The following is a 26,757-nucleotide window of genomic DNA, read 5'->3' as shown; positions in this document are numbered from 1 at the left end:
TCGTTAATGAAGGGTCACTATGGTGGTGTAGGGAACAGGGAGGCTCTCCTCGTTAATGAAGGGTCACTATGGTGGTGTAGGGAACAGGGAGGCTCTCCTCGTTAATGAAGGGTCACTATGGTGGTGTAGGGAACAATAGCAGCCTGCTTTACATAGATGTCCTTCTAGCATGGACATGTCTTACTGCACCCTTCTAGCATGGACATGTCTTACTGCACCCTTCTAACATGGACATGTCTTACTGCACCCTTCTAGCATGGACATGTCTTAGACACACACATATCTGTCTGTGACCAAAGGTTTGCTGTCACTCTATACCCTTCTCTACTCTCCCCCTGTACTGCCATCACAAATATAACTTCGGCGTTCAGCCATGCTGCTGGAATGAGGTTGACCTTCTCTGTTAACAGCTGCTCTCACTCACTCTCTCTCTCTCTCTCTCTCTCTCTCTCTCTCTCTCTCTCTCTCTCTCTCACTCACTCACTCACTCACTCACTCACTCACTCACTCACTCACACTCACACACACACTGCCTGACCCTCTCACTCACTCACTCACTCACACACCTCTCACAGACACAGTCGTGCTTCTCTACCCAGGACTATCAGCCAAACCCGGACCCAACGAGGTAGGACCCCAAACACGGCTACAACATGTCGGATAGTGGCTCTGCGATCGACACGGACGTGTGGACCCTAACTCGGTTTGTGATGGAGAAGGGGCGCCAGGTCAAGGGGTCAACAGGAGAGCTGACCCAGCTGATCAACAGTCTGCTGACATCCATCAAAGCCATCTCCTGCGCCGTGCGCAAGGCCGGACTCGCACACCTGTAAGTACTACACTGTCTCTCTGACTGCAGCACACCTGTAAGTACTACACTGTCTCTCTGACTGCAGCACACCTGTAAGTACTACACTGTCTCTCTGACTGCAGCACACCTGTAAGTACTACACTGTCTCTCTGACTGCAGCACACCTGTAAGTCCTACACTGTCTCTCTGACTGCAGCACACCTGTAAGTCCTACACTGTCTCTCTGACTGCAGCACACCTGTAAGTACTACACTGTCTCTCTGACTGCAGCACACCTGTAAGTACTACACTGTCTCTCTGACTGCAGCACACCTGTAAGTACTGCACTGTCTCTCTGACTGCAGCACACCTGTAAGTACTACACTGTCTCTCTGACTGCAGCACACCTGTAAGTACTGCACTGTCTCTCTGACTGCAGCACACCTGTAAGTACTGCACTGTCTCTCTGACTGCAGCACACCTGTAAGTACTGCACTGTCTCTCTGACTGCAGCACACCTGTAAGTACTGCACTGTCTCTCTGACTGCAGCACACCTGTAAGTACTGCACTGTCTCTCTGACTGCAGCACACCTGTAAGTACTGCACTGTCTCTCTGACTGCAGCACACCTGTAAGTACTGCACTGTCTCTCTGACCGCAGCACACCTGTAAGTACTGCACTGTCTCTCTGACTGCAGCACACCTGTAAGTACTACACTGTCTCTCTGACTGCAGCACACCTGTAAGTACTGCACTGTCTCTCTGACTGCAGCACACCTGTATTTACTACACTGTCTCTCTGCACCTCCACCTGTACCTTTGAAACATAATTCATAAGTTATTGGAAAGTCCTGATTGAAAGTAATGAACCATTTTCAATTCATTCATGCAACATGGATGACAGTAGAGAGAGGGAGAGACAGATAGTTTGTGTGATAGAGACAGTATATAGTGTTAATTAAGGACTTTCCCCTCTCAGTTGAATCAGAGCAACAGGAGTCTATATGTTAAAGTCAGTTAGCTAACTACTGTTTGAGAGTAAGCTTTCAGGCAGCAGCATGGGAATGAAATGGCTGTGGTGAGTTAGATGGATGGGGACACATGCTTTTGCCATGACCTGTGACATTTAAGGCTGAATGTACTGTATGCTCTAGCATGATGGCTCTAGCATGTTACATTCAGCTGAAGCTAGCTAGCTAGCTGTTCTCTGGGACAGTACAGCATGTTACATTCAGCTGGAGCTAGCTAGCTGTTCTCTGGGACAGTACAGCATGTTACATTCAGCTGGAGCTAGCTGTTCTCTGGGACAGTACAGCATGTTGCATTCAGCTGGAGCTAGCTGTTCTCTGGGACAGTACAGCATGTTACATTCAGCTGGAGCTAGCTGTTCTCTGGGACAGTACAGCATGTTGCATTCAGCTGGAGCTAGCTGTTCTCTGGGACAGTACAGCATGTTACATTCAGCTGGAGCCAGGGACGGATTAGCAGCAGTTTGCCCCCCAGATAGCATATGATAGCAACAGTTTTAGGATAGCAGGAAATTAGCTTTCAAAAAGCAAAACTTTCTCTCAGTCTCATGGCATAATGTGTAGAATAGCAGGAAATTAGCTTTAAAACTGCAAAATGTTCTCTCAGAAGAGAGAAAGAGAGAGAAAGAGTTAGAGGGAGCATACTTAAACTCACACAGGACACCGGATAAGACAAGAGAAATACTCCAGATATAACAGGCTGATCTTAGCCCCCTGGCACATAGACTATTGCAGCATAAATACTGGAGGCTGAGACAGGAGGGGTCAGGAGACACTGTGGCCCTGTTCGGCGATACCCCCGGACAGGGCCAACCAGGAAGGATATAACCCCACCCACGTTGCCAAAGCACAGCCCCCACACCACTAGAGGGATATCTTCAAACCACCAACTTACTACCCTGAGACAAGGCTGAGTATAGCCCACAAAGATCTCCCCCACAGTAAGGACTCGAGGGGGCGCCAACCCGGACAGGAAGATCACATCATTGACTCAACCCACTCAAGTGACGCAACACCTCCGCCTTTGCGGGATGCGCGGGGGATATGGTCACTATTGTAACCAGGAGGAGAGGCCTCATTTAACAGTAAATAGACTTAAGCCATGTTTCAGTCAGGCCAATCACATCAAGATTATGATCAGTGATTATTTCATTGACTATAACTGCCTTGGAAGTGAGGGATCTAACATTAAGTAGCTCTATTTTGTGATGTGAAGTATCACAATCTCTTTCAATAATGGCAGGAATGGAGGAGGTCTTTATACTAGTGAGATTGCTAAGGCGATCACCGCCATGTTTAGTTTTGCCCAACCTAGATCGAGGCACAGACACGGTCTCAATGGGGATAGCTGAGCTGACTACACTGACTGTGCTAGTGGCAGACCCCACTAAGCTGGCAGGCTGGCTGACAGTCTGCTGCCTGGCCTGCACCCTATCTCATTGTGGAGCTAATGTGTAGAATAGCAGGAAATTAGCTTTAAAATAGCAAAACGTTCTCCCGGCCTCATGGCATAATGTGAAGAATAGCAGGAAATTAGCTTTAAAACAGAAAGAAAAGAATCTCTGCCCCATGGTAAAAAGTGTAAAATTGCATGAAAGGAGTTTCAAAATGGCAACATTTTCTCTTAGCAACAAAATGTGTAGAATAGCATTATAAAACTGAAAAATGTTCTCTCTTCACCATGGCAAAATGTGTTGAAATGCAGTAAGTTGAAATGCAGTAAGCCAATTACACTACATGACACACTACATTACCAAAAGTATGTGGACACCTGCTTGTCAAACATCTCATTCCAAAATCATGGTCATTAATATGGAGTTGGTCCCCCCCCTTTGCTGCTATAACAGCCTCCACTCTTCTGGGAAGGCTTTCCACTAGATGTTGGAACATTGTTGCTATAACAGCCTCCACTCTTCTGGGAAGGCTTTCCACTAGATGTTGGAACATTGCTGCGGAGACTTGCTTCCATTCAGCCACAAGAGCATTAGTGAGGTCGGTCACTGATGTTGGGCGATTAGGCCTGGCTCGCAGTCGGGGTTCCAATTCATCACAAAGGTGTTCGATGGGGTTGAGGTCAGGGGTCTGTGCAGGCCAGTCAAGTTCTTCCACACTGATCTCGACAAACCATTTCTCTATGGAGCTCGCTTTGTGCACGTGGGCATTGTCATTCTGAAACAGGAAAGGGCCTTCCCCAAACTGTTGCCACAAAGTTTGCAGAATCGTCTAGAATGTCATTGTATTCTGTAGTGTAAATATTTCCCTTTACTGGAACCAAGGGGCCCGAATCATGAAAAACAGACCCAGACCATTCTTCCTCTTCCACCAAACTTTACAGTTGGCACTATGCATTCGGGCAGGTAGAGTTCTCCTGGCATCCACTAAACCCAGATTCGTCCGTCGGACTGCCAGATGGTGAAGCGTGATTCATTACTCCAGAGTAAGCGTTTCCACTGCTCCAGAGTCCAATGGCTGCGAGCTTTACACAGATGCCTCACAAGTCCTCAACTGGCAGCTTCATTAAATAGAAACCGCAAAACACCAGTCTCAACGTCAACAGTGAAGAGGCGACTCCGGGATAATATTTGTATGAACAAGATTCAACAACTGAGACATAAACTGAACAAGTTCCACAGACATGTGACTAACAGAAATGGAATAATGTGTCCCTGAACAAAGGGGGGGTCAAAATCAAAAGTAACAGTCAGTTTCTGGTGTGGCCACCAGCTGCATTAAGTACTGCAGTGCATCTCTTCCTCATGGACTGCAACAGATTTGCCAGTTCTTGCTGTGAGATGTTACCCCACTCTTCCACCAAGACACCTGCAAGTTCCCTGACATTTCTGGGCGGAATGGCCCTAGCCCTCACCCTCCAATCAAACAGGTCCCAGTCGTGCTCAATGGGATTGAGATCCGGGCTCTTCGCTGGCCATGGCAGAACACTGACATTCCAGTCTTGCAGGAAATCACACACAGAACAAGCAGTATGGCTGGTGGCATTGTCATGCTGGAGGGTCATGTCAGGATGAGCCTGCAGGAAGGGTACCACATGAGGGAGGAGGATGTCTTCCCTGTAACGCACAGCATTGCAATTACTTTGCTACTATGGCCTATTTATTGCCATGCTATTTGCACACACTGTATATAGACTTTCTTTTTTTCTATCGTGTTATTGACTGTATGCTTGTTTATTCCATGTGTTGTTGTCACAAAACCGTGACTTGTCAGTGAAGAGCACTTTTTGCCAGTCCTGTCCGGTGCAGCAACAGTGGGTTTGTGCCCATAGGCATCGTTGTTGCCGGTGATGTCTGGTGAGGACCTGCCTTACAACAGGCCTACAAGCCCTCAGTCCAGCCTCTCTCAGCCTATTGTGGACAGTCTGAGCACTGATGGAGGGATTGTGCTTCCTGGTGTAACTCGGGCAGTTGTTGTTGCCATCCTGTACCTGTCCCGCAGGTGTGATGTTCGGATGTACCGATCCTGTGCAGGTGTTGTTACACGTGGTCTGCCACTGCGAGGACGATCAGCTGTCCATCCTGTCTCCCTGTAGCGCTGTCTTAGGCGTCTCACAGTACGAACATTGCAATTTATTGCCCTGGCCACATCTGCAGTCCTCATGCCTCCTTGCAGCATGCCTAAGGCATGCTCATGCAGATGAGCAGGGACCCTGGGCATCTTTATTTTGGTGTTTTTCAGAATCAGTAGAAGGCCTCTTTAGTGTCCTAAGTTTTCATAACTGCGACCTTAATTGCCTACCGTCTGTAAACTGTTAAAGTCTTAACGACCGTTCCACAGGTGCATGTTCATTAATTGTTTATGGTTCATTGAACAAGCATGGGAAACAGTGTTAAAACCCTTTACAATGAAGATCTGTGAAGTTATTTGGATTTTTACGAATGATCTTTGAAAGACATGGTCCTGAAAAAGGGATGTTTCTTTTTTTGCTGAGTTTATTTAATATTAGATGGGATGACTCACACCAGACAGTAAAATCATTCAGAGCCGGTACGTGCTCCGTCTCATCCCCTTCGAGAAGACTGACCAAAGCAGTATCGTCAGCGTATTTGATCAGGTGGTTCCCTGGGAACCCGGCTCTGGCAGCTGTCTATATACAGTATGTATAGTACTGGTGAAAGAACACTGCCCTGTGGGGTTCCTACTGAAGAAGTGCCCACCTCAGAGAGTGTGTTGCCAACTCTTACCTGCTGAGACATATCAGTTAGGAAGTTGGTGATCCATGTGATAAGCATCAAGTCCGAAGTCTCCTCTTAGTCTGTCCGCGAAGACCAACGGATTGATTGTGTTAGATACAGAGGAGAAATCTGCAAACATGATACACACATAGGTTTTACTGCCCTCCGAATACATGTTCACCAGATGTAAGAGCGAGAGGATGGCATCATCTGTCCCTCTCTCTGATCGGTATGCAGATTGGTGGGGGATCAAGAAGCTGGTGGTGTTGATGATGTATGCCTTGATGATCTTTTCAAGAGATTTAATCAAGAGAGAGGTCAGAGCGACAGGTCTGTAATCATTTGATGCAGACGGATGAGAGGTTTTTGGGACTGGTACAGCAATAGATATTTTCCATAGAGATGTAATTTCCAATGTATCCAGGGACCGCTGGAAGAGAGAGCTGAAGACACCTCTCAGCTGAACAGTGTTTCAAGACACGACCACTGATGTTATGAAGCCCCGGGCTCTTTCGTACTCCAGTGCTTTTGAACACTCGTTGTACGACTTCCTCAACGATGACAAGCGTGCTCTTGGTTGCCATGACATCCTCCTCCAGACAGGCCAGGGGAGCGGGGGCGACCCCTGTTTCAAAGCGGGTGAAGAACTTGTTTAGTTCATTGGCTGTAGAGAGGCACACCCTCTCGTCCAGGCAGGGATCGATACGTTGCCTCCCTCTGAAGGGGGCGTTTGCCATATTCTTAATACCCAACAAGGCAGACAGAGAGTCTCTCTGTAACATTATCTGTTGCAGCTTATCCTCATACTGGAGAGTCTCCCTGTAACATTATCTGTTACACCTTATCCTTGTTCTGTAGAGTCTCCCTGTAACATTATCTGTTACACCTTATCCTCATACTGGAGAGTCTCCCTGTAACATTATCTGTTACACCTTATCCTTGTTCTGTAGAGTCTCCCTGTAACATTATCTGTTGCAGCTTATCCTTGTACTGGTGTAGCGTGGTTCGGTCTGCGTTGTGTACTTTTAATTAGGACACGGCCACAACTGGAATTGTGATGGTTGAATCATGTTTATTCGACCTGCACACGAAGAGACAACACACAATATGTTAGCCCTCGGTGCAGTCACAGCTCTCGGGCACCTTGCTAGCTGAAGGTCCGGCAAAAGAGCGGGAACTGTGCCCAACAGCACACTATACAATACAATTAAAATGATATACAACATATTCGGAACAAAATAAAAGACATACCTGCACACGAAGAGACAACACACAATATGTTAGCCCTCGGTGCAGTCACAGCTCTCGGGCACCTGCGTGAGCACATAGCAACTCACTCAAACACGGTCCCAAATACTCCCGAGTTACAATAGGTACCCTAATTAGCGAGCTTGGTGAAAGTTGTTAACATAAATCTTTATAATTGTTCACATTGTAACAAAACCTATAATTGCGTAACAGCACTTTATGTAACTTTACCACAGTTTTATATTGCCAAATTACGGCGCCAAGGACAACATACCTTGCTAGCTGAAGGTCCGGCAAAAGAGAACGATAAAAGGGTCCGTAAGTACGGATAACCCGCGATGGACCAAACCAAAATATACAAACTTTTACAATTAGGTGTATTTACAATATAGATATCAAAAAATGTTTGCACACCGAAAAATAACATTAACTATGCTGCTGTAATTAAATAAAGAAAACACATTGAATTATTATTATTGTTATTAACATCCCCTCTTGCCCTGGCCTACTTGAACTGTCCTTGCGTGCAACTTGGTGCATAATCTAGGGGAACAACATCACTCTACTACACTGGCATCTTGCCCTTTTTATCTCTTTGTTCACCTCTCTCTCTACCTTTTTTCTTTCCAGTGGATTCCCGGAGGCAAACACTTGTTTCTTCTTGTTAAGCACCACTTTCAATTCTTTGGTCAGCCATGGTTTGTTGTTAGGAAATATCATACATGTTTTTTTGGGGGATCATCAAATCAACATAGCCAGATATTCCATTAGTCAAGTCGTTCAGATCAGCTGATGATTCTTCCAATACAGTCCAGGTGGAACAATCAAAGCATCCCTGCAATTGATCAGTACGGTCATTGTCCCACACCCCCAGGAAAAGTAATCCAAATAGGAGAATAATCCACTGTAGGCACTTCCTGTCACTGTACCGTAGCCGAATCGGTAATCCGATGCAACATAAAACACTATTAAACTACTAAAAGCAAAGCAACAAAAAAAACGGACGAGTTCAAACAACAAACAAGGAACAAACAAACGCTGCAGGGCACCACTGTGTAGCGCCACAATCACACGGAGAGAGGGAGAGAGAAAGAGACAGAGAGAGACAGAAAGACAGAGAGAGAGAGACAAAGAGAGAGAGAGACAGCGAGAGAGACAGAGAAAGAGACAGAGAGAGAGAAAGACAGAAAGACAGAGAGAGAGAGAAAGACAGAGAGAGAGAGACAGAAAGACAGAGAGAGAGACAGAGAGAGAGACAGAGAGAGAGACAGATTGAGAGACAGAGAGAAAGACAGAGAGAAAGACAGAGAGAGAGAGAGAGCGAGAGACAGAAAGACAGAGAGAGAGACAGAGAGAGAGAAAGACAGAGAGAGAGAGAGAGAGAGAGAGAGAGAGAGAGAGAGAAAGACAGAGAGAGAGAGAGAGAGAGAGAGAAAGACAGAGAGAGAGAGAGAGAGAGAGAGCTTGCGTGTGTGTAAGCTGCCACTATGTCACACTGTAAGCTAAGTATCGGCTGCTGAGCATGGCGTTCAGCCTGGCCGTGTCTACTGAAAACCAAAGACCTCTCATACAGACGCTGAGAAACTGGGATCAGGATGGATGACCTCAGTCATGGCTGAGAGACAGAGGTTTATAACATTACTCCTTCATGGATTTAAACCACATAATCTTTGACTGACTGACAGCTAATGTTGCATGTCGCTCTGCACTGACACCCACAGACACACACACACAAGGCATCTGCTACAGCAGGTAGACTTCTGACAGTACAGTGAAAGTGACAGGAGACTAGGTAACAAGGCATTTACATTTACATTTAAGTAATTTAGCAGACGCTCTTATCCAGAGCGACTTACAAAAAGGCTGTGTGTGTGTGTGTGTGTGTGTGTGTGTGTGTGTTCCAGCCAGGGCATTGCAGGGACAGTAAACACGACGGGTGATGACCAGAAGAAGCTGGACATCCTCTCCAATGACCTGGTCATTAATATGCTGAGGTCTTCGTACGGGACGTGCTGCATGGTGTCAGAGGAGAACGAACATGCCATCATCACACCCAAAGAAAAGAGGGTATGTTTTGATCTTCTCTCTAATTGTTTAGATTAAGAACGTTTTTGAAGACTATTGTCTCTTTCTCAGTTAATCGTTCATCTTTCATCGATTCCTCGCATCCACTCTCCTTGCCTCTTCAAAAGGCCATTGAGGTTCCTTGGACCTTCTCCTCCAATACGGTTGACGAGTAGGAAAAAAGACGGGATTTGAGGAGTCGCAGAAAAACAAATGTAGAAATGTGCTAGAAGCCTACAGTCCCTAACAGCCTTCGAACACGCATTTAATGGCCCTGGTGAGAAGTCATGTAATTTAATGGCCCTGGTGAGAAGTCATGTAATTTAATGGCCCTGGTGAGAAGTCATGTAATTTAATGGCCCTGGTGAGAAGTCATGTAATTTAATGGCCCTGGTGAGAAGTCATGTAATTGAATGGCCCTGGTGAGAAGTCATGTAATTGAATGGCCCTGGTGAGAAGTCATGTAATTGAATGGCCCTGGTGAGAAGTCATGTAATTGAATGGCCCTGGTGAGAAGTCATGTAATTGAATGGCCCTGGTGAGAAGTCATGTAATTGAATGACCCTGGTGAGAAGTCATGTAATTTAATGGCCCTGGTGAGAAGTCATGTAATTTAATGACCCTGGTGGGAAGGGTAAATACGTGGTGTGTTTTGACCCTCTGGTCTCTCCTCCAGGGTAAATACGTGGTGTGTTTTGATCCTCTGGTCTCCTCCAGGGTAAATACGTGGTGTGTTTTGATCCTCTGGTCTCCTCCAGGGTAAATACGTGGTGTGTTTTGATCCTCTGGTCTCCTCCAGGGTAAATACGTGGTGTGTTTTGATCCTCTGGTCTCTCCTCCAGGGTAAATACGTGGTGTGTTTTGATCCTCTGGTCTCTCCTCCAGGGTAAATACGTGGTGTGTTTTGATCCTCTGGTCTCTCCTCCAGGGTAAATACGTGGTGTGTTTTGATCCTCTGGTCTCTCCTCCAGGGTAAATACGTGGTGTGTTTTGACTCTCTGGTCTCTCCTCCAGGGTAAATATGTGGTGTGTTTTGACCCTCTGGTCTCTCCTCCAGGGTAAATACGTGGTGTGTTTTGACCCTCTGGTCTCTCCTCCAGGGTAAATACGTGGTGTGTTTTGATCCTCTGGTCTCCTCCAGGGTAAATACGTGGTGTGTTTTGATCCTCTGGTCTCTCCTCCAGGGTAAATACGTGGTGTGTTTTGATCCTCTGGTCTCCTCCAGGGTAAATACGTGGTGTGTTTTGATCCTCTGGTCTCTCCTCCAGGGTAAATACGTGGTGTGTTTTGATTCTCTGGTCTCTCCTCCAGGGTAAATACGTGGTGTGTTTTGATCCTCTGGTCTCCTCCAGGGTAAATACGTGGTGTGTTTTGATCCTCTGGTCTCTCCTCCAGGGTAAATACGTGGTGTGTTTTGATCCTCTGGATGGCTCCTCTAACATCGACTGCTTGGCTTCCATCGGCACCATCTTCGCAATCTACAAAAGGGTGAGTATGTCTGTAGTACAAATACACAGCATGTCAACACGTGAAATCATTTTTAGACATTTGTGTGTTCAACTATACAGTATGGAAAGACTTTTGAAGAAACAGATATACCTGACAGAAGTGTAGAAACAGATATGCCTGACAGAAGTGTAGAAACAGATATAACTGACAGAAGTGTAGAAACAGATATACCTGACAGAAGTGTAGAAACAGATCAAATCAAATTTTATAGGTTACATACACAGTCTGATGGCCTTGAGATAGAAGCTGTTTTTCAGTCTCTCAGTCCCAGCTTTGACGCACCTGTACTGACCTCGCCTTCTGGATGATAGTGGGGTGAACAGGCAGTGGCTAGGGAGGTTGTTGTCCTTGATGATCTTTTTGGCCTTCCTGTGACATCGGGGGGTGTAGGTGTCCTGGAGGGCAGGTAGTTTTCCTCCGGTGATGCGTTGTGCAGACCTCACCACCCTCTGGAGAGCCTTGCAGTTGTGGGCGGTGCAGTTGCCGTACCAGGCGGTGATACAGCCCGACAAGATGCTCTCAATTGTGCATCTGTAGAAGTTTGTGAGGGTTTTAGGTGACAAGCCAAATTTTTTCAGCCTCCTGAGGTTGAAGAGGCGCTGTTGCACCTTCTTCACCACACAGTCTGTGTGGGTGGACCATTTCAGTTTGTCTGTGATGTGTACGCCAAGTAGCAGAAGTGTAGAAACAGATAAGCCTAACAGAAGTGTAGTGTAATTGTGACTTTCAATACATATTGAGTGGCAATTTAGTGGCAATCTGTTGCTGTTCATATGCACTCTGTCTGTTCTCTGACGTGTGTCCTTCTGCCTTTCTCCATGTGCCTCCCCAGATTGACGAGGTAACTGCCCCACTGATCGCCAGCCTGATCATATGCACCAGCTAAGCTATGGAATTCATTTATGGAACTGTTAAAGCTAGGATTGACACATTCCTTAGACATTAGACACTAGCATGGACACATTCTTTAGACATTAGTGTTGCCACATTCCTCAGACGTATCAGGACTCAGGAACAGACAAACAGAAAACGTTGGTATAAATACACAGGAGATAATGGGGACAAATGGGAGACACCTGGTGGGGGGGTGGAGACAAGCACAACAGAGGTGAAATAGATCAGGGTGTGACAAGACATTAGACACGAGGATTGACTCCATTCTTTAGACATTAGACACTAACAACATGATTCTCAGTATCATATAGGACACAGAGAAGTAAGACATGCATAATTGGCAGAGAAATTCAGCCCAAGCTGTGGTTGAGATGAAGGATCCATCCATGCTCCAGCACCAGCAGGCTCTGAAGACTGCAGTTACAATAACCAACAATAGAGGGTGGTGTTGTCCCACAGATCTGACATGCAACAATCATATTACGCTCAACATTTACCTAAATACTTTATTTTATGATAGGGCACTGTAGTAGATTTTATTTCACCTACTCAAGTTAGCATGTTATATCCAGTGTCTATAGCTCTATTAGGGGGATATTCAGCTGAACCATGTTAGCAAGTTAGCATGTTATATCCAGTGTGTATAGCTCTATCATGGAGAATATTCAGCTGACCCATGTTAGCATGTTAGCATGTTATATCCAGTGTGTATAGCTCTATCATGGAGAATATTCAGCTGACCCATGTTAGCATGTTAGCATGTTATATCCAGTGTGTATAGCTTGATCAGGGGGGAATATCCAGCTGACCCATGTTAGCATATTAGCATGTTATATCCAGTGTGATTAGCTCTATCAGGGGGGAATATTCAGCTGACCTATGTTAGCATATTAGCATGTTATATTCAGTGTGTAAAGCTCTATTAGGGGAATATTCAGCTGAATCATGTTAGCATGTTAGCATGTTATATCCAGTGTGTATAGGTCTATTAGGGGGATATTCAGCTGAACCATGTTAGCATGTTAGCATGTTATATCCAGTGTGTATAGCTTGATCAAGAGGGAATATCCAGCTGACCCATGTTAGCATATTAGCATGTTATATCCAGTGTGTATAGCTCTATCAGGGAGGAATATTCAGCTGACCCATGTTAGCATATTAGCATGTTATATCCAGTGTGTATAGCACTATCAGTGAGGAATATTCAGCTGACCCATGTTAGCATATTAGCATGTTATATCCAGTGTGTATAGCACTATCAGTGAGGAATATTCAGCTGACCCATGTTAGCATATTAGCATGTTATATCCAGTGTGTATAGCACTATCAGTGAGGAATATTCAGCTGACCCATGTTAGCATGTTAGCATGTTATATCCAGTGTGTATAGCACTATCAGTGAGGAATATTCAGCTGACCCATGTTAGCATGTTAGCATGTTATATCCAGTGTGTATAGCTCTATCAGGGAGGAATATTCAGATGATTTAGACTGTTCTCAGGGTAGGCCTGATTGTAGCTAGATATGTTCGAGTCGTGTCGGGGGCAATTTTAGCTAACCCTAACTGTTTTCCTACCTAATTCTCCTAACCTGCCATGTTAATTCTCCTAACCTGGCATGTTAATTCTCCTAAACTTAACCTAATTCTCCTAACCTTAACCTAATTCTCCTAACCTAACCTTTTTTTCAATGACATACCCAAATCTAACTGGCTGTAGCTCAGGCCCTGAAGCAAGGATTTTTTATTTATTTATTTATTTCACCTTTATTTAACCTGGTAGGCAAGTTGAGAACAAGTTCTCATTTACAATTGCGACCTGGCCAAGATAAAGCAAAGCAGTTCGACAACATACAACAACACAGAGTTACACATGGAGTAAAACAACATACAATCAAAGATGCAGTAGAAAAAAATAAGACTATATACAATGTGAGCAAATGATGTGAGATAAGGGAGGTAAAGGCAAAAATGCCATGGTGGCAAAGTAAATAAAGTATAGCAAGAAAAACACTGGAATGGTAGATTTGTAGTTTGAAGAAAGTTCAAAGTTAAAATATAAATAATATGGTGCAAAGGAGCAAAATAAATAAAATGAATAAATACAGTAGGTTCTTGGTGCATGTTCTTGGTACCATTTGAAAGGAAACACTTTGAAGTTTGTGGAAATGTGAAAGAAATGTAGGAGAATATAACACATTAGATCTGGTAAACCAACCGTTTTTTTGTATTATTTTTGTACCGTCATCTTTGAAATGCAAGAGAAAGGCCACAATGTATGATTCCAGCCTAGGTGCAATTTAGATTTTGGCCACTAGATGGCAGCAGTGTATGTGGAAAGTTTTAGACTGATCCAATGAACCATTGCATTTCTGTTCAAAATGTTGTATCAAGACTGCCCAAATGTGCCTAATTTGTTTATTAATAACTTTTCAAGTTCAAAACTGTGCACATACCAATAGCCAATAGCATGGTATTATTTCACAGTAATAGCTACTGTAAATTGCACAGTGCAGTTAGATTAACAAGAATTGAAGCTTTCTGCCCATATCAGATATGTCTATGTCCTGGGAAATGTTCTTGTTACTAACAACCTCATGCTAATCGCATTAGCCTACGTTAGCTCAACCGTCCCGCAGGGGACCCACCAATCCTGAAGAAGTTTCTCCTAACCTTAACCTAATTCTCCTAACCTGACACATTCATTCTCCTAACCTTAAACTTATTCTCCTAACCTGCTACTAAAAGTCAGTGATCATCAAAACCGGCAGACTTGCCCTGAGAGTAGTGTGAATATCCACTAATATGATACAATGTCTATTTTTGTCAGACATCAACTAACGACGCCACAGAGAAGGATGCGCTGCAGCCTGGCAACAAGATTGTTGCCGCGGGATACGCCCTCTATGGTAGCGCCACCTTGGTGGCCCTCTCCACCGGACAGGGCGTCGACTTCTTTATGCTGGACCCTGTGAGTTGTGGAAGTGATAGCCCCATATTCAAAGTTCATTCACAGGAGTTTACTTAGCACAGGGCAATCCACCACCCACCCTGAGCAACAGTGCTTACTCAGACTGGATGACAGACATAGAGGACAGAGACAGAGGCAGAGACAGAGGACAAGGACAGAGACAGAGGACATAGAGAGGACAGAGACAGACAGAGGTCAGAGACAGACAAAGGACATAGAGAGGACAGAGACAGAGGACATAGAGAGGTCAGAGACAGACAGAGGTCAGACAGAAGAAAGAGGACAGACAGAGGTCAGAGACAGACAGAGGACATAGAGAGGTCAGAGACAGAGGACATAGAGAGGACAGAGACAGACAGAGGTCAGACAGAAGAAAGAGGACAGAGACAGAAGAGAAACAGAGTAAAAAGACAGACAGAGGACAGTGACAGTGACAGAGGCCAGAGACAGGAGACAGAGGCCAGTGTCGGTAAAATAACAAGTGAATGTCCTTAACTGTGTTGTTTGGTTTTCAGGCAATTGGAGAGTTTATCCTAACAGAGAAAAATGTGAAGATCAAGCCCAAAGGAAAGATCTACAGTCTGAACGAGGGATACGCCAAATACATGCACAAATCCATCAACGAGTACCTGAAGCACAAGAAATACCCAGAGGTACACACACACACACACACACACACACACACACACACACACACACACACACACACACACACACACACACACACACACACACACACACACACACACACACACACACACACACACACACACACACCACACAACACACACCACAAACACACACACACACCACACACACACACCACACACACACACACCACACAACACACACACAACACACACACACCACACAACACAACACACACCACACACACACACACACACAAACACACACACACACACTCATCACCTGACACCTTGAGTTTTGGAACCACAAATATCTTTTAGCTATCTTCCATTTGCCCATTAAACACACTAGCCTTATGGAACCCATTAAACACACTAGCCTTATGGAACCCATTAAACACACTAGCCTTATGGAACCCATTAAACACACTAGCCTTATGGAACCCATTAAACACACTAGCCTTATGGAACCCATTAAACACACTAGCCTTACGGAACCCATTATATACCAACAAACTATCATGGTTCAAACTCACCAAGAAAGTTGTGAAGATGGCACGACAACACCTTTTCTGACTCAGGAGACTGAAAAGATTTGGCATGGGTCCCCAGATCCTCAAAAATGTTTACAGCTGCACCATCGAGAGCATCCTGACCAGTTGTATGGCAACTGCTCGCTACAGAGGGTAGTGCGTACGGCCCAGTACCTCACTGGGCCAAGCTTCCTGCCATCCCGGGCCTATATACCAGGCAGTGTCAGAGGAAGGCCCAAAAAACTGTCACCCAATACTCTAGTCACCCAAGTCATAGACTGTCTTCTCTGCTACCGCACAGCAAGCAGTACCGGAGCGTCAAGTCTAGGTCCAAAAGGCTCCTTAACAGCATCTACCCCCAAGCCATAAGACTACTGAATAATTAATCAAATGGCTACCCAGACTATTTACATTGACCCCCCCCCCTCCGCTGCTACTCTCTGTTTATTATCTGTGAATAGTTACTTTACCCCTACCTACATATGCAAATTACCTCGACTGACCTGTACCCCCACACATTGACTCGGTACCGGAACCCCCTGTATATAGCCTCATTACTAACCTGTACTCCCACACATTGACTCGGTACCGGCACCCCCTGTATATAGCCTCATTACTAACCTGTACCCCCACACATTGACTCGGTACCGGCACCCCCTGTATATAGCCTCATTACTAACCTGTACCCCCACACATTGACTCGGTACCGGTACCCCCTGTATATAGCCTCATTACTAACCTGTACCCCCACACATTGACTCGGTACCGGCACCCCCTGTATATAGCCTCATTACTAACCTGTACCCCCACACATTGACTCGGTACCGGCACCCCCTGTATATAGCCTCATTACTAACCTGTACCCCCACACATTGACTCGGTACCGGCACCCCCTGTATATAGCCTCATTACTAACCTGTACCCCCACACATTGACTCGGTATCGGCACCCCCTGTATATAGCCTCATTACTAACCTGTACCCCCACACATTGACTCGGTACCGGCACCCCCTGTATATAGCCTCATTACTAACCTGTACCCCCACACATTGACTCGGCACCGGTACCCCCTGTATATAGCCTCATTACTAACCTGTACCCCCACACATTGACTCGGCACCGGTACCCCCTGTATATAGCCTCATTTATATAGCCTCATTATTGTTATTTTATTGTGTTACTTTTTATTTAATTTTTTACTTTATTTTAACTCTATTTTCCTAAAACTGCATTGTTGGTTAAGGGTTTGTAAGTAAGAATTTCACGGTAAGGTCTACACCTGTTGTATTCGGCGCATGTGACAAATAACATGTGATTTGATTTGATTATATTTTATTTATCTGTGTGACTGTGGGAGGATGCATCAATCAAATGTATTTTTAAAGCCCTTTTTACATCAGCCGATGTCACAAAGTGCTATACAGAAACCCAGCCTAAAACCCCAAACAGCAAGCAATGCAGATGTAGAAGCACGGTGGCTAGTAAAAACTCCCTAGAAAAGCCAAGACCTAGGAAGACACCTAGAGAGGAACCAGGCTATGAGGGGTGGCCAGTCCTCTTCTGGCTGTGCCGGGTGGAGATTATAACAGAACATGGCCAAGATGTTCAAACGTTCATAGATGACCAGCAGGATCAAATAATAATAATCACAGTAGTTGTCGAGGGTGCAACAGGTCAGCACCTCAGGAGTAAATGTCAGTTGGCTTTTCATAGCCGATCATTGAGAGTATCTCTACCGCTCCTGCTGTCTCTAGAGAGTTGAAAACAGCAGGTCTGGGACAGGTAGCACGTCCGGTGAACAGGTCAGGGTTCCATAGCCGCAGGCAGAACAGTTGAAACTGGAGCAGCAGCACGGCCAGGTGGACTGGGGACAGCAAGGAGTCATCATGCCAGGTAGTCCTGAGGCATGGTTGTAGGGCTCAGGTCCACTGGGAGGGAGAAGGAGAGAGAGAGAATTAGAGGGATCATACTTAAACTCACACAGGACACCGGATAAGACAGGAGAAATACTCCAGATATAACAGACTGACCCTAGCCCCCCGACACATAAACTACTGCAGCATAAATACTGGAGGCTGAGACAGGAGGGGTCGGGAGACACTGTGGCCCCGTCCGACGATACCCCCAGACAGGGCCAACCAGGCAGGATATAACCCCACCCGCTTTGCCAAAGCACAGCCCCCACACCACTACAGGGGTATCTTCAACCACCAACATACTACACTGAGACAAGGCTGAGTATAGCCCACAAAGATCTCCTCCACGGCACAAACCAGAAGGGGGCGCCAAACCCGGACAGGAAGATCACATCAGTGACTCAACCCACTCAAGTGACGCACCCCTCCTTGGGTCGGGATGTAAGAGCACCAGTAGGTCAGTGACTCAGCCCCTATAATAGGGTTAGAGGCAGAGAATCCCGGTGGAGAGAGGGGAACCGGCCAGGCAGAGACAGCATAGGCTACACTCAATCATAGGACTACCTGAAGATATGAGTCTTCAATAAAGACTTAAAGGTGGAGGCCGAGTCTGTCTCTCTCACATGGGTAGGCAGACCATTCCATAAAAATGGAGCTCTATTGGAGAAAGTCCCGCCTCCAGCTGTTTGCTTAGAAATTCTAGGGACAATAAGGAGGCCTGCGTCTTGTGACCGTAGCGTACGTGTAGGTATGTACGGCAGGACCAAATCAGAAAGATAGGTAGGAGCAAGCCCATGTAATGCTTTGTAGGTTAGCAGTAACCTCCTTGAAATCAGCCCTTGCCTTAACAGGAAGCCAGTGTAGGGAGGCTAGCACTGGAGTAATATGATAATTTTTTGGGCTCTAGTCAAGATACTAGCAGCCATGTTTAGCACTAACTGAAGTTTATTTAGTGCTTTATCCAGTAGCCGGAAAGTAGAGCATTGCAGTAGTCTAACCTAGAAGTGACAAAAGCATGGATTAACTTTTCTGCATCATTCTTGGACAGAAAGTTTCAGATTTTTGCAATGTTACGAAATTGGAAAAAAGCTGTCCTTGAAACAGTCTTGATATGTCCGTCAAAAGAGAGATCAGTGTCCAGAGTAATGCCGAGGTCCTTCACAGTTTTATTTGAGATGACTGTACAACCATCAAGATTAATTGTCAGATCCAACAGAATATCTCTTTGTTTCTTGGGACCTAGAACAAGCATCTCTGTTTTGTCCGAGTTTAAAAGTAAAACATTTGCCACCATTCACTTCCTTTTGTCTGAAACACAGGCTTCCAGCTTCCAGGGAGGGCAATTTTGGGCTCCACCATGTTTCATTGAAATGTACAGCTGTGTATTGTCCGCATAGCAGTGAAAGTTAACATTATGTTTCCAAATGACATCACCAAGAGATTAAATATATAGTGAAAATAATAGTGGTCCTAAAACAGAACCTTGAGGAACACCGAAACTTGCAGTTGATTTGTCAGAGGACAAACCACCCACAGAGACAAACTGAAATCTTTCCAACAGATAAGATCTAAACCAGGCCAGAACTTGTCCATGTAGACCAATTTGGGTTTCCAATCTCTCCAAAATAATGTTGTGATAGATGGGGTCAAAAGCAACACTAAGGTCTAGGAGCATGAGGACAGATGCAGAACCTTGGTCTGATGCCATTAAAAGGTAATTTACCAACTTCACGAGTGCAGTCTCAGTGCTATGATGGGGTCTAAAACCAGACTGAAGCGTTGGGTATACATTGTCTTCAGGAAGGCAGTGAGTTGCTGTGCAACACATTTTTCTAAACATTATGAGAGGCCGATAGTGTTTTATATTTTCTGGGTCAAGGTTTGGCTTTTTCAAGAGAGGCTTTATTACTGCCACTTTAAGTGAGTTTGGTACACATCCGGTGGATTGAGAGCCGTTTATTATGTTCAACATAGGAGGGCCAAGCACAGGAAGCAGCTCTTTCAGTAGTTTAGTTGGAATAGGGTCCAGTATGCAGCTTGAAGGTTTAGAGGCCATGACTATTTCCATCAATGTGTCAAGAGATATAGTATTAAAAAACAATGTTGTCTCAATGTTGAAATGAAAGCCGTCCTCTCTTGAGGAATGCTGCTTTTTAGTTAGCTTTGCGACAGTATCAAAAATACATTTTGGATTGCTCTTATTCTCCTCAATTAAGTTGGAAAAATAGGATGAACAGCAGTGAGGGCTCTTCAATACTGCACGGTACTGTCTTTCCAAGCTAGTCGGAAGACTTCCAGTTTGGTGGAGTGGATTTCCGTTCCAATTTTCTTGAAGCTTGCTTCAGGGCTCAGGTATTTTCTGTATACCAGGGAGCTAGTTTCTTATGACAAATGCTTTTTGTTTTTAGGGGTGCGACTGCATCTAGAGTATTATGCAAGTTTACATTTTGTTCCAGGTACAACCCTAAATCCATAAACATGGGCACCCTCATAGATGTCATCCTGACCAACTTGCCCTCTAAATACACCTCTGCTGTCTTCAACCAGGATCTCAGCGATCACTGCCTCATTGCCTGCATCCGTAATGGGTGTGCGGTCAAACGACCACCGCTCATCACTGTCAGACGCTCCCTAAAACACTTCAGCGAGCAGGCCTTTCTAATCGACCTGGCCCGGGTATCCTGGAAGGATATTGACCTCATCCCGTCAGTAGAGGATGCTGGTTATTCTTTAAAAGTGCTTTCCTCGCCATCTTAAATAAGCCCCATTCACAAAATGTAGAACCAGGAACAGATATAGCCCTTGTTTCACTCCAGACCTGACTGCCCTTAACCAACACAAAAACATCCTGTGGCGTTCTGCATTAGCATCGAACAGCCCCCGTGATATGCAACTTTTCAGGGAAGTTAGGAACCAATATACACAGGCAGTTAGGAAAGCAAAGGCTAGCTTTTTCAGAAATTTGCATCCAGTAGCACAAATTCCAAAAGGTTCTGGGACACTGTAAAGTCCATGGAGAATAAGAGCACCTCCTCCCATCTGCCCACTGCACTGAAGCTAGGAAACACTGTCTCCACTGATAAACTCCACGCGGCACAACGCCTCTCCCCTATTGGACCTAGATAGTTTGTGTTTATGTATTGATATGTAGGCTACGAGTACCTTTTTAAAAATGTATGTAGTTCTGTTTTTGAGCTGTTCTTGTCTAATGATGTTCTGTATTATGTCATTCTGTATTATTTTTCATGTTTTGTGTGGACCCCAGGAAGAGTAGCTGCTGCAAATACCAAAATTGCATATTTCCCAGCATGCTTTTCAGGTCAATGTGAGAGATATGCACCCATGACCATGTTTTACTAGTGACAGAGACATAGTTGTTACATTAATACATCTTCAGCACTGGATCCTTTGGCAAGTAACTGCTTAAGTGAATGTATTTCAATTGAAATTTAACCCTTTGTGACATGCACATTATACATTTCAGAAGGCTTTTAGTTATGGCCTAGTTAACCTCAACATCGTGTTCTGAAAATCCTGTCTCATGGGCCCCATCAGACCTGCAAAGTCACAATACGCTGGTTTGTGAAGTGATTAGTTATTCCTGTCGGAATCCAGCCAGAGGGAAGATATACAACAATTGGAATATTTTATCCCCCACCACCTGCATTCAGCCTGACTGCTATCGTGAAGGACTTGACAACCAATACTGCCTAAACCATGTAAACTGGAACATCTCAGTAACAGGTGCAATAAATCCAACCACTTACAGATTGGATTAGTTTAGAAACATTTAAGTTATTTATCTTTGTATAGTATAAGATTCATGAATCAATGTGTATGCAAAAACATAGATATTAAAATAAACAATTCTAAAAATCAACCTGCAACAAAGCATCCTGGGAAATATGATAAAGAGGCCCTTCATATTTTTTATTTTTTCATTTTTTTTCACTCCGAGAGTTAACGGAAATTAACTCAACACAGTCGATTAACAACAACACCACGCAGTGTTGATCCCACTGTAATTCAAATAACACTTCATTTATTCACCGCAGGTGGTATCAATTTTAATCCCACTGGTGTTAACTCCATTAGAATCAACACTCAGATATAACACTGGTGTTAACCCCATTAGAATCAACACTCAGATATAACACTGGTGTTAACCCCATTAGAATCAACACTCAGATATAACACTGGTGTTAACCCCATTAGAATCAACACTTAGATATAACACTGTATTTATTTATTTATCTTGCTCCTTTACACCCCAGTATCTCTACTTGCACATTCATCTTCTGCATATCTACCTTTCCAGTGTTTAATTGCTATATTTGCAGTCACTGTATATAGACTTTTTGTCTTCTTTTGTTCTACTGTATTGTTGACTGTATGTTTTTTTACTTCATGTGTAACTCTGTGTTGTTCTATGTGTCGAACTGCTTTGCTTTATCTTGGCCAGGTCGCAGTTGTAAATGAGAACTTGTTCTCAACTAGCCTACCTGGCTAAATAAAGGTGAAATAAAAAATACATTTAAAAAACGGGTGTTAACCCAATTAGAATCAACACTCAGATATAACACTGGTGTTATCCCAATTAGAATCAACACTCAGATATAACACTGGTGTTAACCCCATTAGAATCAACACTCAAATATAACACTGGTGTTAACCCCATTAGAATCAACACTCAGATATAACACTGGTGTTAACCCCATTAGAATCAACACTCAGATATAACACTGGTGTTAACCCCATTAGAATCAACACTCAGATATAACACTGGTGTTAACCCATTTAGAATCAACACTCAGATATAACACTGGTGTTAACCCCATTAGAATCAACACTCAGATATAACACTGGTGTTAATTAGAATCAACACTCAGATATAACACTGGTGTTAACCCCATTAGAATCAACACTCAGATATAACACTGGTGTTAACCCCATTAGAATCAACACTCAGATATAACACTGGTGTTAACCCCATTAGAATCAACACTCAGATATAACACTGTATTTATTTATTTATCTTGCTCCTTTACACCCCAGTATCTCTACTTGCACATTCATCTTCTGCATATCTACCTTTCCAGTGTTTAATTGCTATATTTGCAGTCACTGTATATAGACTTTTTGTCTTCTTTTGTTCTACTGTATTGTTGACTGTATGTTTTTTTACTTCATGTGTAACTCTGTGTTGTTCTATGTGTCGAACTGCTTTGCTTTATCTTGGCCAGGTCGCAGTTGTAAATGAGAACTTGTTCTCAACTAGCCTACCTGGCTAAATAAAGGTGAAATAAAAAATACATTTAAAAAACGGGTGTTAACCCAATTAGAATCAACACTCAGATATAACACTGGTGTTATCCCAATTAGAATCAACACTCAGATATAACACTGGTGTTAACCCCATTAGAATCAACACTCAAATATAACACTGGTGTTAACCCCATTAGAATCAACACTCAGATATAACACTGGTGTTAACCCCATTAGAATCAACACTCAGATATAACACTGGTGTTAACCCCATTAGAATCAACACTCAGATATAACACTGGTGTTAACCCATTTAGAATCAACACTCAGATATAACACTGGTGTTAACCCCATTAGAATCAACACTCAGATATAACACTGGTGTTAATTAGAATCAACACTCAGATATAACACTGGTGTTAACCCATTTAGAATCAACACTCAGATATAACACTGGTGTTAACCCATTTAGAATCAACACTCAGATATAACACTGGTGTTAACCCCATTAGAATCAACACTCAGATATAACACTCACAACACTTTTTACTTTAACACTGAGATTTTAACACTGCTGTGTAGCTGTGCATAGCCTTCTGTTGCTTGCTACTGTAGATTAATCTATGGCTCTGGCAAACGAATATGGTTGTGATGGTATCAATCAAAACTGAACATCAATCAATCAAAGTTATTTTGATAACAGTGTATGGTGATGAGAGTGAGTTCAATGTCTTTCTGATGATGTTGTCTCTGCCTCTATAGGACGGTAGCGCCCCCTATGGAGCAAGGTATGTGGGATCTATGGTGGCAGACGTCCATCGCACCATCGCATATGGAGGAATCTTCATGTACCCAGCCAATGAAAAGAGCCCTAAGGGAAAGGTAGGTTTAGCCTTAACTCTTGACCTTTAACCCCTAACCCCTGACCTTTAGCCATAACCACTATCAACAAGAAGAGCCCCAAGGGCTAGGTAGGCAGGCCCTGACCCTAAAACTAACCCCTGACCTGTAACCACTAACCCCTGACCTTTAGCCCTAACACTATCAACAAGAAGAGCCCCAAGGGCTAGGTAGGCAGGCCCTGACCCTAAAACTAACCCCTGACCTGTAACCACTAACCCCTGACCTTTAGCCCTAACACTATCAACAAGAAGAGCCCCAAGGGCTAGGTAGGCAGGCCCTGACCCTAAAACTAACCCCTGACCTGTAACCCCGCCAGTGAAAAGATGAATTGAATTATAGACTCTATAGATTTAACTCATCCACAGACCACAGAAAACATCTGAATTGAATTATAGACTCTATAGATTTAACTCATCCACAGACCACAGAAAACATCTGAATTGAATTATAGACTCTATAGATTTAACTCATCCACAGACCACAGAAAACATCTGAATTGAATTATAGACTCTATAGATGTAACTCATTACATGTTAATCATTTAGCTGACTCTCTTATCCAGCCACTACAGTAGTGAGTCATTTAGTAGACTCTCTGATCCAGAGCCACTACAGTAGTGAATCATTTAGCAGACTCTCTGATCCAGAGTCATTTAGCAGACTCTCTCATCCAGAGTAATTTAGCAGACTCTCTGATCCAGAGACACTACAGTAGTGAGTCATTTAACAGACTCTCTGATCCAGAGTAATTTAGCAGACTCTCTCATCCAGAGTAATTTAGCAGACTCTCTGATCCAGAGACACTACAGTAGTGAGTCATTTAGCAGACTCTCTGATCCAGAGTCATTTAGCAGACTCTCTCATCCAGAGTAATTTAGCAGACTCTCTGATCCAGAGACACTACAGTAGTGAGTCATTTAACAGACTCTCTGATCCACTACAGTAGAGAGTCATTTAACAGACTCTCTGATCCAGTGCCACTACAGTAGTGAGTCATTTAGCAGACTCTGTGATCCAGAGACACTACAGTAGTGAGTCATTTAGCAGACTCTCTGATCCAGAGACACTACAGTAGTGAGTCATTTAGCAGACTCTCTCATCCAGAGCCACTACAGTAGTGAGTCATTTAGCAGACTCTCTCATCCAGAGTCATTTAGCAGACTCTCTCATCCAGAGTCATTTAGCTGACTCTCTCATCCAGAGTCATTTAGCAGACTCTCTCATCCAGAGTCATTTAGCTGACTCTCTCATCCAGAGTCATTTAGCAGACTCTCTCATCCAGAGTCATTTAGCAGACTCTCTGATCCAGAGTCATTTAGCAGACTCTCTGATCCAGAGACACTACAGTAGTGAGTCATTTAGCAGACTCTCTGATCCAGAGCCACTACAGTAGTGAGTCATTTAGCAGACTCTCTGATCCAGAGACACTACAGTAGAGTCATTTAGCAGACTCTCTGATCCAGAGCCACTACAGTAGTGAGTCATTTAGCAGACTCTCTGATCCAGAGACACTACAGTAGTGAGTCATTTAGCAGACTCTCTGATCCAGAGCCACTACAGTAGTGAGTCATTTAGCAGACTCTCTCATCCAGAGCCACTACAGTAGTGAGTCATTTAGCAGACTCTCTCATCCAGAGTCATTTAGCAGACTCTCTCATCCAGAGTCATTTAGCAGACTCTCTCATCCAGAGTCATTTAGCAGACTCTCTGACCCAGAGCCACTACAGTAGTGAGTCATTTAGCAGACTCTCTCATCCAGTCATTTAGCAGACTCTCTCATCCAGAGTCATTTAGCAGACTCTCTCATCCAGTCATTTAGCAGACTCTCTCATCCAGAGTCATTTAGCAGACTCTCTGACCTAGAGCCACTACAGTAGTGAGTCATTTAGCAGACTCTCTCATCCAGAGTCATTTAGCTGACTCTCTCATCCAGAGTCATTTAGCAGACTCTCTCATCCAGAGTCATTTAGCTGACTCTCTCATCCAGAGTCATTTAACTGACTCTCTCATCCAGAGTCATTTAGCAGACTCTCTCATCCAGAGTAATTTAGCAGACTCTCTGACCCAGAGTCATTTAGCAGACTCTCTGACCCAGAGTCATTTAGCAGACTCTCTGACCCAGAGTAATTTAGCAGACTCTCTGACCCAGAGTAATTTAGCAGACTCTCTGACCCAGAGTAATTTAGCAGACTCTCTGACCCAGAGTCATTTAGCAGACTCTCTGATCCAGAGTAATTTAGCGGACTCTCTGACCCAGAGTCATTTAGCAGACTCTCTGACCCAGAGTAATTTAGCAGACTCTCTGATCCAGAGTCATTTAGCAGACTCTCTGACCCAGAGTCATTTAGCTGACTCTCTGACCCAGAGTCATTTAGCAGACTCTCTGATCCAGAGTCATTTAGCAGACTCTCTGACCCAGAGTCATTTAGCAGACTCTCTCATAAGACAAGGAAAGTAAAGAAAGGTATAAACAACAGCTAATCCAGTTAAATAGGTTGAAGCGGTGCATCACTCCTTCCCATTCCCTCCCCTAATCTTGGTGTCCGTATTCCTCTCCCTTCCCTAGCTGCGTTTGCTGTACGAGTGCAACCCCATCGCCTTCCTGATCGAGCAGTGTGGAGGCGTGGCAACTACGGGAGAAGGGCGTGTCCTAGACGTGGTTCCAACCAACATCCACCAGAGAGTTCCGTTTATTGTGGGTTCTCCTGATGACGTCAACGAGTTCCTCGACTTTGTCAAGAAGCACAAGTAGAACGACAACAAAACTTGAATAAAAGATAAATACCAACAACAACAAAAAACA

General features: G+C 44.2%; 1 protein-coding gene across 1 annotated transcript; it reads left to right on the top strand.

Moving 5' to 3' along the window:
• Positions 1-497: 497 nt before the first annotated feature.
• Positions 498-26,757, top strand: LOC115165078 (fructose-1,6-bisphosphatase isozyme 2). The gene is made up of 8 exons (XM_029718117.1): positions 498-829; positions 9,161-9,323; positions 10,716-10,808; positions 11,662-11,670; positions 14,551-14,691; positions 15,207-15,344; positions 23,815-23,934; positions 26,521-26,757. The coding sequence occupies exons 1-8, from the start codon at positions 654-656 to the stop codon at positions 26,704-26,706; spliced, it is 1,026 nt and encodes a 341-aa protein (XP_029573977.1). The 5' UTR covers positions 498-653; the 3' UTR covers positions 26,707-26,757.

This window comes from Salmo trutta, chromosome 27, assembly GCF_901001165.1.
Source record: "Salmo trutta chromosome 27, fSalTru1.1, whole genome shotgun sequence".
Taxonomy (NCBI): domain Eukaryota; kingdom Metazoa; phylum Chordata; class Actinopteri; order Salmoniformes; family Salmonidae; genus Salmo; species Salmo trutta.
This window is presented reverse-complemented; position numbering and strand designations above follow the sequence as displayed.

Excerpts from the sequence above, each read along its gene's own strand:
- LOC115165078 (XM_029718117.1), top strand. The coding sequence starts at position 654 with ATGTCGGATAGTGGCTCTGCGATCGACACGGACGTGTGGACCCTAACT. Across the intron at positions 14,692-15,206 it reads ACTTCTTTATGCTGGACCCT|GCAATTGGAGAGTTTATCCT; the intron begins GTGAGTTGTGGA and ends TTTGGTTTTCAG. Across the intron at positions 23,935-26,520 it reads AAAAGAGCCCTAAGGGAAAG|CTGCGTTTGCTGTACGAGTG; the intron begins GTAGGTTTAGCC and ends TCCCTTCCCTAG.